Source organism: Perca flavescens, chromosome 7, assembly GCF_004354835.1.
Source record: "Perca flavescens isolate YP-PL-M2 chromosome 7, PFLA_1.0, whole genome shotgun sequence".
Lineage (NCBI taxonomy): Eukaryota > Metazoa > Chordata > Actinopteri > Perciformes > Percidae > Perca > Perca flavescens.
The window spans coordinates 15,108,218-15,118,675 of NC_041337.1; the positions used below are offsets into that span (position 1 = coordinate 15,108,218).

General features: G+C 38.3%; 2 protein-coding genes across 3 annotated transcripts; both read right to left on the reverse strand.

The window, feature by feature from the left end:
- Positions 1 to 795: 795 nt before the first annotated feature.
- On the reverse strand, positions 796 to 3,713 carry kctd6b (potassium channel tetramerization domain containing 6b). 2 transcript variants are annotated; one of them, XM_028583796.1, is made up of 3 exons: positions 3,478 to 3,713; positions 2,961 to 3,062; positions 796 to 2,431 (listed from the first exon to the last, which is right to left on the reverse strand). In XM_028583796.1, exons 2-3 carry the CDS (start codon positions 2,985 to 2,987, stop codon positions 1,745 to 1,747), a joined length of 714 nt encoding a protein of 237 aa, XP_028439597.1. In that variant the 5' UTR covers positions 2,988 to 3,062; positions 3,478 to 3,713; the 3' UTR covers positions 796 to 1,744. The 2 variants fall into 2 exon arrangements, with proteins under 2 accessions (XP_028439597.1, XP_028439598.1); XM_028583797.1 differs by lacking the exon at positions 2,961 to 3,062.
- A 1-nt stretch (position 3,714) lies between these two features.
- abhd6b (abhydrolase domain containing 6, acylglycerol lipase b) lies at positions 3,715 to 6,854 on the reverse strand. The gene is made up of 8 exons (XM_028582572.1): positions 6,730 to 6,854; positions 6,048 to 6,204; positions 5,308 to 5,421; positions 5,075 to 5,207; positions 4,708 to 4,865; positions 4,516 to 4,570; positions 4,333 to 4,433; positions 3,715 to 4,112 (listed from the first exon to the last, which is right to left on the reverse strand). The coding sequence occupies exons 1-8, from the start codon at positions 6,852 to 6,854 to the stop codon at positions 3,933 to 3,935; spliced, it is 1,023 nt and encodes a 340-aa protein (XP_028438373.1). The 3' UTR covers positions 3,715 to 3,932.
- Positions 6,855 to 10,458: the final 3,604 nt, after the last annotated feature.

Below are 10,458 nucleotides of genomic sequence, written 5' to 3' on the forward strand. Positions count from 1 at the left end.
AGCAATTACATTTTTTTAAGCAAAGATGAGACCTGCATCATGGACACATCTGAAAAAACTTCACATTATGGTATTGTGAACAAATGCAAAGAAATATAGGCTGATGTGGTTGCTAAATCTTGTAATTGGATTTGATACTCAGATGAATTTTATAGACGTGTCAGCATGTTTATAGTTTTCTAGGGCCTTTTCTATTGGGATTCAATAAATAATCAACTAAATAGGTCACTGAATGGAAATCCAATGACGCCACAGGGTTGCACTGGCATACAAAAAAAAAGTCTGTTACAATGAAGTTTAACACGGCTAGTAGTTTTTTTTTTTTTTTACAATTACTTACACCTATTTTTAACTAATGAATAATGAGTACTACAATTAAAAAAATAAAATCCTAGCATTTAATTTAATTTAATTTGTTTTCTGACAACGAGAATGTTATTGAGGACATCATTAGCTGCCATCTTTAATTTGTGCTTTACCAAAGGAAATAAGTGAAAGCATGAAGTCCAGGCCTACAGCCTTCCATTGGTATCACAATTATGAATGTAACTTTGCGAGAAAACATTTGTAAACATATTTAAAAAAAAATGTATGCCACATCGCTCAAATACTTAATTAAAATGACAAATAACACAATTTGTCACATGTACTACCTCATAAGTAGCCGTAGCCCTGGTGTACCACTTGGTGTTACATGCTTGCAAGGAGCTTTTAAGTGGTTGGATGTTTGAATTGTTGAAATACAATAGGAAAATATCAAGTTAAGGTGAAAAGTTCAACCATAAAAAAAAAAAATGACAAATACACAGATGGGTTTATTTTGGCTAGACTGACCAAACACATTACTGCTGATATGAGCTCTAAACTGTAACAGTATGACACAATACTGCAAGCACACAAATACATATACAAACACAAGACACTCAGACACATGCAACGATGACTAGGGCCTTCAGAAATAGTAGTATACAAGGAGATAAGAGCGCTAAGAGATTCATTTTAAGATCTACTGTAAATTGGGCTAAAGATAATCATAAATTTATTATTTAAAAAAAAATAGGTTCACTCCTGACAACTCTGGATCCAAAACAGTTCTTGTTTAGTATTTAGTCCAATACATGACCAAGACAGCTTGTGTCTGAGGTACAAACATTTTTACAATCACCTCTCTTTTCTCTTTTGATCTAAATGCACATTAATGCATGTTTAGACATAGATTTGATACTGTATGTAGGCATAGAGTCTCAAATCATGGCTACAGTTTTACAATCACTTTATTACGTACTTCGGGAAAAAACAGATACAGGTATTGGAACCACATTAAATCACAATTATTTCTATTAAAATCAATTCATTGGGGGTATAATTGTGTCTCTAAAATACATACAATCATAATAAAAATCAATGCTATAGGATCTTTCTGCTTCATAAGAAATGCTGTTTTTGTTTTGTAGGACTTAACCCCAATGGAGTATTAATTATTCAAGAAATGTCAAATATGTAGTGGTAGCAAAGATAAGAAAGTGCTCTTGCACTTACAGGTGAATAAATCAAGAATTCACATTTTCATTGTGTTTATGCTATCTGTCTGGACTTTAAGTCTTGTGCCACTGTACCACATTGATCAAAATAAGAAAACAAAATCATTCACATTACTGAAACAGGTCATATTGTGTTCTTTTTTGATCTTGTGTAACATGAAGACATATCAAACAGTAATGTCACCCATGATGACTGCTATAACTTAGTCTTCAACCTTGTGAGCTGGTCTACAGAAAGTCCAGTGATGCTCCACAGTGTTCTCGTTTGCACGCTCACTCATGTGATGCACACGCGTGTTGCGGATGGTGAAGCCTTGTTTCATGATATAGTCCATGAGGTGAACCCTTAGGGACACCTCTTGGTGGTAGTCACAAGGTCCAAAGGTGAAGGACACCTGGCAGTCTCTGGTGTCCATCATGTGTTTGTTCCACTTGGTGAAGTTGTTAGAAATACCTTCCAGCAGACCGTGAACCTTCGTAGTTATGGTTAGCTGTGTGATGATAACGGCGACTGGGTTTGAATATTTTGACAGTTTCCGAGTGCTGGAGAGCTCCACGACTTGCTCGAAGATGTCGGGAGGGTACAGTGGCTTGGGATCGTTAAGGCACTGAATCAAAGGTTCGATCTGGTAGAAGTCCGCCTCTTTCCTAAGGAGGTCTGTCTCTGTGAAGTCCAAGGGGAGGGTCAGCTCAGACGTCCGCAGGAAGTTCAGGATGTACCGGAACAGTGTCCCATCACGATCAATGAAATAATTCCCTTGGGAATCGCGAGTTGTGGGGAAATCTCCCCGGAACATGGCACCCAGCATGGAGTCTGGATAGCGCTGCAGGGTGGATACACTGGTGGTGTACAGGTGGCCTCCTACGTTCAAGGTAACAGGAGTACTCATCTATGGCAAAAAGGAACCAAGGAGAGGATAAGAATCACATGTTTTTGTGAAGTTAAAGTAAGTTAGCATTTGCATCCTGCAGTTGTAGGCAATAACATGAACCGTGTGAATTTCAGCTGCCAACCTAGCTAAAATAAATGGAGTCTATTACAAAGGCTCTACAATAAATCATGTAGTTTGTGGTGTTGTGTGTTGCATGGTATTGCATTATAGTAAAAAGTGTTTCTCACATTTTTGTCTACCCCAGTAATACCAATGAGCCTCAATATAATGCAATACAATTCATCAACAGCACCACAAAATATAGCCTCCATAATGATCAAAATTAAATAAACACCTCTCTAAAAAAAAGTTTTGATAAAATCCCAACATTACAACCTTCATGAAGGGAGAACTTACTGCAGGGAAGACTGCATTAGTTTTAGATGCCAGATGTAAACTAAACTGGCAACAGAGGGAATTTAACATTTATTTATCAGAAACAAACGTCTGACATTGCTCTTATTCAAGTCTTCTGTCTATCTCTTACCCTATGGCCCCAGTCTCCATTATCCATTTGTAGAACAATACCCACTTGGTCAGGACCAAATTATAGAGGGAACAGATACGCTTTGGCTTAATTCAATTTCACCTGTGAAAAAACAGTCACATTAACATGAGCTGTAACAAAGTTATGTAGAATATAATTGACACTTAACTATCAAATAACGTTAAGATTATGGCTAGCTAGTGAAGCCAGCTAATGTTTGTTTGGTGGCTAGCGTAAAAAGTATCCATCAAAATATATTTTAAAAGATGAATGATGTTAATAGGTTGTGAATACAGCTTGGATGCGCTAAGGTATGTAACGTTAGCGGTGCGTTAAATACAATGCGAGTACCACAGCGGAAAGGGTTTATCGCCTGCTAGCTAACTGCTAGCTAGCGAACCAACAAAGCTAGCTAGCAGTCCACGAGCCGTTTACGTTAACTGCTGTTACTACGGTTGACGCCGGGCTCTTAATTAGACTACCGGGAAGTAACATATACGTTAAAACAAAGCCTTACCGGCTCGCTTTCTTGCTTATTTGTCTTTTTTGTCCAGAAACAGCGACTCGCGGTTGGTATTTAACGGTGCAGCCAGACAGTCAGTGATGTTTGCCGCTGGTCGTCCGGGCAGCTGTGCTATACTCGGCTCCAGGCTGGAGCAAAAATGCGCACACAAGGAGGGTGGAGGGGAGGAGGTCCTGCTGCAACCACAGGCACCTCTGCATCAATACATTCACACATCCGATTCCGAACACAGTTACATACAGGTAAATGCATGGGACTTTTATTATCATGATGCGGTTTACATTACAAATGAAATGCGATACATTTTCTAAGAAATGTAGAACACTATAAACATTGCTATCTGTCCATTTTTTGAAGCTATAGGCCTACATCTGTTTACATATGCATGTCACGTTCAAGGGACATGTGAAGCATTGCAGTGGAAAGAGATTATTAAAAGTCTAGCTAGTTCAGGAAGATTTCTTTGTGCCACCCCTAGCATCTTGCTGCAAGATGATGAACTCCAGGATGAGTTTGGCTGTCCGACAAGGCCTCTCCATCACCACAGAGTGTCCACAATTCTCCAGCAGGTCCACTCTGCATCCAGGGACCAGCTCTGCAATGACTGTAGCTCCAGAGGCATCCACCACCTGGACAAATACAGGACAGTTATATAATGTCTATGTAGATATGTGACTGAAGTTTCTCTATACAGACCGGAGCAGCTAGAGAAACCTGAGCCCCCACCTTCAAGTTACAAGTTTGTACACAGCCCCATATGATTCTTAGTTTAGAAGCAAAAGCTGCCTAGTAATCACTGTATTTGTACAGGCTTTGCTGAGTCACTTTTAGTGGAACATCATACGTTACCTGGTCTTTTTTGCCCCAAATCACTTGTAAAGGTGCAGTGATCAGATGTAAGTGCTCCTGTAAGGCATATCTTGATGTCTCACCAACAATCTCCATAAATACTAATAAAAAAAAGAAACAAATTTACCAGTATGGACTATGCTGCACACTTACATGGGAAACCCTAGAATTTCGTGAACTAACCTTCTTCATAAAATGTGTTGTGAGGCTGCCGAACATCTACCAGTCCTTGCAGAATCTAAAATTGACAGCACATGTATAAACAGCAGCAGTATAAAAATAACACAAACATTGAATAAGGTGAATATTATCATCCACTGTGAGTGCATACAAAGTGAAATCCATAATGCTTTCATTTTCAAGTGTGGACCTGACCTGCTGAGGGATTTTAAAGCGAACATGAGAACAAAGTCTGAACATGTCCTCCATCTCCTCTGGTGTAGTAGGGATCAGTGGTATGTTTAATGTGTAATTGCTGTGCTTTAGGTCCTGGAGATGATTGTCAAATTTGGTCTCACATGGGTGTCTTATACCTGCAGAATAAAATAAGTGTTACTACAAACTACAAAGGAAAGGCAAAATGATAAAGGTGTGTGTGTGTGTGTGTGTGTGTGTGTGTGTGTGTGTGTGTGTGTGTGTATCATGTCAGGTCATGTCTTTTAATTCTTTAAAATCAGTATGTGACTTTTGAAGACAAACTGGAAATCAAGTGAAATGTCAGAAACAACACACAGTGACTGACCGTCTGGACAAATGAGAGTCATGCTACAGATCTCTGAAGGGTAGCAGGCTGCGTAAACCCCAGCTACATTTCCCCCCATGGAGGTTCCAACCACATGGAAAGGTTTCCTGTTTAAACGAATGGTTTCCACAAACTGAGAAGAACGAGGAACAAAAACAGTTTTTCAGTGGAAAGATATTTAGGTACCTGACAAATACACCCTTATATTTGTAATTTCTCTTTCTTTAGTGTACCTGATGGATCCTTCTGACCTGCCCCTGAATGGAGTAATCCTCTGTGTTGGTGCGTGTTGTTCCCTCATGACCAGGCATGTCCACACACACAATGTGCAGATGTTTTGGTAGATACTAGAGCAGTAGGGGAGAAAGTATTAAAACTATGAATGTATTAATGCATGGCAGCCAAGAAATGCTGTAATAATGGGAATCATATAACTGAATTTATAGCATTAAAATATGTTACTTTGGAAAATGTCTATCTGAACTTATGTAGTTTGAATACCCTCTGTGAAATTTCCAGTTTCAAGAACTCAATTTTTCACAAATTCAGATGTCCAATGTGTCCAGTCTCTCATCTGAACTTTGCTTTTTTGGATCATGTGACTGACAGACTCATTAGACAGAGGTCTGATTGACAGCTCATCCTTTTCATGCTGTCCGAATTTGAAATTTGATTTTGACCAGTTTAATTTGAGAAAATTTTGGACACTGCAATGAAAACACCTGGACTTTTGATCTAGTTATGTTTCTTTAAAAAATGCCACGTTTGAAGTTTAATCTTTATTTCGATCAAATCTGTTAGTTTCATGAGTTAATAGTAACACATTGTTTTGTCTGTTATGTAACCTTGTCTATGCACCTTGTCTGTTTGTTGTCTATGTAACCAAAACTGTAAAGCGTCTTTGAGTGTCTAGAAAAGCGCTATAAAAAATAAATGTATTATTATTATTATTTAATTATATAGATCATCTGACCTTGACAACAGTGAGCCATGTGTCTTTGTGAGCAGAGAAGCCATGCAGCATCAAAATGGAGGGTCTCATCCCAGGCTTTCCTCTGTAGGCGTAACAAAAGCGATAACCACCGCAATCTGCATAGCGCACCTGTAGGCCTAGAGTCCTCCTCCAGTACCTGAAGAGGAGCAGGTACGTCTGAGCTTATACACACAGACATGACAGTGCAATTTAAATTCAGGCCAAATGATAATGGGCATAGATGCAAAAACAATTGAGCATGTGTTGCCAATTTTATTTATGTTACCTGCTCAGATACCTTAAGGGTTTCATGTTGATGCAAATGTGGGATTTTGGGCTTTATAAAGAATTGACTTGACATGCAGTAAATAAAATAATGCTATGGTATGACGATGTTTTTCTATTTAAAGGACTAGTGCAGCCATATAAAACATGGAGTCTTTGGTTTGATTATTCAACTCAATGTAAGCATCATATAGCTTCAATAAAGAACTGGAAACAGGTAATAATAGTAAAGAAATATTAAGAAAAAGAAGATGAAAGGAAACTAAATAATACTAAGGTAAAATGACATGTATTTTAATTTTGTCATCAGTACTTCTGTAATTTACTATTTCTGGCTCATAAGAAGGAATTCACATCAGGTAATAAACATAAAAAGTGAAAGGTAGAATAACCTTACCAGTAATACACTTTAATGAGTGCAGAGGGCCAGAGGAGGAAGGAAGCAACAAAGGCCAGGATGGGAATAGCCAGTGTTCCCCCCGCAATGATGAACAAGTTCACCATGTCCAGATCAGCCGCCATGGCTCACCTAAAAAAACACATGAACACACACACATTACACATATGCAGTATATCATGAGCATAAAATGCCGGGGGGAGGGATACAGTCAGTATTCATACAATGTTTTGTTGAGATAATAAATAACTCAAAATAACATATAAAACATATCTTTATTCCATGATAAGCCTTTTGTTGTTGAAAAACTTACTTTTCAGATGAGTTTTCCCCCTCCTCGTTTCTTGTGTAACAGGCAGACACATGTAATCGCTGTGATTCTGTTGATAAGTTTCAGCGTGCAGATACTTTTGTTTTTTTTAAAGCTGCTGTTGATGTGTTGAAAGCCTATAAATAGTCAACTTATCTTTCTGATACTTGGAATAAAAAAAAAAAAACATCCCTGTGGAGCGCAGTTAGTCCCGGCAGATTATGTTTGCTCTGGATAAACTCATTGATTATTACTCATCATTGGGGAAAACAGGGCCACTACATTATTCGGTCAATCTTTTAAAGTGAACGTACAATAGGCCAGACATTGCTTCTGACTGAGTCCATGCAGTACACTGCCAACAAACATGGGATAACCACTGTGCATTAAACAAAATACCAACACCATAAGTAGCTACAGTAAAGTGAACACAATAAACCTTTATCAAGCTTCTATTCCAGTTCATCTTGACAAAGGTGTTTTTCAGGCTTTGGCCACTACTGTGTTAGTATCAGGTTTTACTTGTCAGTGTTTGATGTTGGATGCCAACAGAGCAAAGGTGTTGAATTATGGTTTTGACTCTTTTTTTTTTTTCCTCTCAGTGAAGACCGTTTTGGGTTCTGAATATTTATGTAAATGTGTGATGTATGAAGAATAATTAGGAGCTCATTTTGGGGGGAAACTTTATCACTGTGAATTTGTCTTTCTAGAAACTTCCATTGTAACTGACTGACTGTAACGGAGAAACAATATGCTCGAGAAACTTTGCTAGATGGGCAGAACTTAAAAATATAGTCACAAAAAAATGTGTGACTTTGAGCACCCTCCATCAAATGAGCAGTAAGTCATTGGATGTGTCTTCTATCTCCATTCTCCACTGTTAGTTTGACTGAGGCGGATAACTCTCACATACATTCACATTCACATCCATTTTAAGCTTAATCTTCAAGTCCAAACCTTACCACTGGGTGTCATGATAGAGGCAGATCATGGAGTGCCCCCTGTTTGTAGTCTGTAGTTAATATCTGAGTGTTATTTTACCACAGACCATTGGTTGTCATGACATCTACAGAGTGGGAGACGTCATCAGCTCTGCTTCAGTTGACAGCGAAGCTTTAAATGATATGGATAGGGACCTCTGATCCAGCTATGGACTACACATTTCTGTCTGACACCTTGACTAAAGGGAAGGAGTAGGGAAGAAACAGAACTGATGAACATGGAACATATACTGCCCTCCAGAGGCAATACATCCTGGGATGTTCTATATATTAAAATTATGTAAAATGGTGTTATTTAACGGTCCGTACCAGTGTTTTTGCACGTCATTTATTTGATACATACAAAAACATAAAAGCAAAAGCCTGTATATCACAACTATGAGCAGATAATAAGTTACATTTCTTGAATAAGGGATGGGATGGGTCTATGGAATAATTCAGTTACATGTACAAAGTTATAATCCTCAAGATCTTCACACTGTGTAAAACGGATTTCAGCATCAATCAGTAGCAATGTAAATCAAAGCTATATTGTAATATAGATTTGATTTACATTGCTAAACACTATAAAATAATACCATCTAATGCAATGTGCAGCTGCCATTCTGCTGCATCTCTGGTCCACTACAGATGACCTACATACAAACTAGAGCAGAACAAATGGACACGGCAACTCTGCAGAGAGGCAGAGGCTCGCCTTGCGTGGGAATGGTTCTCATATTTGGATTTGTATAGGAAGAAGAGGCTGTCCTCATTTTGCTCACGTCACATACACAATGTATTCCCCAAAAAACATCCACTATAAACTATTATGGATGTTGTGCAATATTAAATTTAGCAACAAGTTTATCATCCTGTTGGGAAATATACTGCATCCTCATCCACAGACCTTCCATCAATGTGGTCTCCCTGCTCTAAGGGCATGACTGAGTAGTAACTCCTCATGACTAATAAAGTGACTTTCATGTAAACTGTCTCCCTTTGAGAAAAGATTGCCAGATGTAATTACCCTTTATAAAATATATAATTGGTACTTAATGTATAGAAAAAAAACGGAAATGAAAACTGAACAATGCTTCAATACTCTAAAAGTCTATAAGAAGTGAAGAGATGTGATTCCTGCTGTAAATGGTTGAATCCTGTAACCACGACAAGGTGTATATATGTCAATTTTAGGGTATTTGTCTGGAGCAGATAACTGAGCGTGTTAACATGATTTCTTTGACCCACATGTTGACACCAGCCTGAGCATCTTCTGTTTCAGAAAGTCCAAAACCATGTACCAACAGCCCCATCTGCCATATATCTTCATCTTACTGTGGCTCAGCAGGGGGTCTTTCTGTCCGAAATCTAGAAATCTGTCCACACACTGCATGTCTTCATTGCACCACTGTGTATGCTGTTGTTATGCTCAGTTTCCACGGTGGATTGTTGGCTGGCTGACGCTATAGCTGTGCTCACCTGAGAAAACCTTCCTCTCAGAGGAAAACGCTCCCTGCAGTCAGCATCAACCAGGTTCTTTGAATGCCATCTGGGAGCCATTAGAAGGGTTCAAAACAGTAAATATGGGATAAGATCTAACTGAACAAATTATTTTGCTGGAGGGTAGAAGCAAACATTTTCTGCAAATACAGTTCTCTTCCCCTACCCTAAATAAACACACAAGAACAGCTTACCTCAGATGTATGGTAAGCACCCAGTGTTCCTCTACAAGGTTGCAATGATGGAGATCAGAATAAATAAAACCTACAGTAGCAGGGGGTCGGTCTAAAGTCATCTTCATAAAACTTGGTTGCTTCAGTAACTGCCTGCTTGTGTAATGACTAAAAAGGTTCAATTATGAGGTTAAGATCTTTAATTGAGGTCACATTTTAGAGCAGTTATTTATAAACTTAAAACACAAGAAACTCTTATCTTTCCATCTCTTTAAAATACATATATTTTGTACTTATTTACAAGAAACTGAGCAAACCACCATAAAGCAACTTAAAAGATATATATTCACTGTTAGAATTTGAGGCATAATCATATTGCATGCAAATACACAACCACGAGTAAATTCTGTTTTGGGTTTTTAAGTGTTGTAAAAACATGCTATTTGATCAACAGATCCACTTCAACATATGCCATAAGACATATTGGACTCCTCAGAAGAGATACATCTCTAAAGGCATTCCTACTCCCTATTGCACGTTCTGTCAACCTGAACAAACTGGAACTTTCTTGCACATGGTCTGAGAGTGTGAACAGGTGCATGAGTTCTGGAATAAAACAATGTATCAATAATATCTGATGTGATAGGATGTTGAATTCCTACTGACCCAATTGTTTTGTTACTTAATGATAACTCTAAATTTCATCTGCTTGGGAGATAAAAGAAAGTTTGGTTAGCCGACTCAACCGCGACCAAGAAAATGA

Excerpts from the sequence above, each read along its gene's own strand:
- abhd6b (XM_028582572.1), bottom strand. The coding sequence starts at position 6,854 with ATGGCGGCTGATCTGGACATGGTGAACTTGTTCATCATTGCGGGGGGA. Across the intron at positions 5,208-5,307 it reads AGGTCAGAAGGATCCATCAG|TTTGTGGAAACCATTCGTTT; the intron begins GTACACTAAAGA and ends CGTTCTTCTCAG. Across the intron at positions 4,434-4,515 it reads CAACACATTTTATGAAGAAG|TATTTATGGAGATTGTTGGT; the intron begins GTTAGTTCACGA and ends TTTTTTTATTAG.
- kctd6b (XM_028583796.1), bottom strand. The coding sequence starts at position 2,987 with ATGGATAATGGAGACTGGGGCCATAGG. Across the intron at positions 2,432-2,960 it reads ATGGAGACTGGGGCCATAGG|ATGAGTACTCCTGTTACCTT; the intron begins GTAAGAGATAGA and ends TTTTTGCCATAG.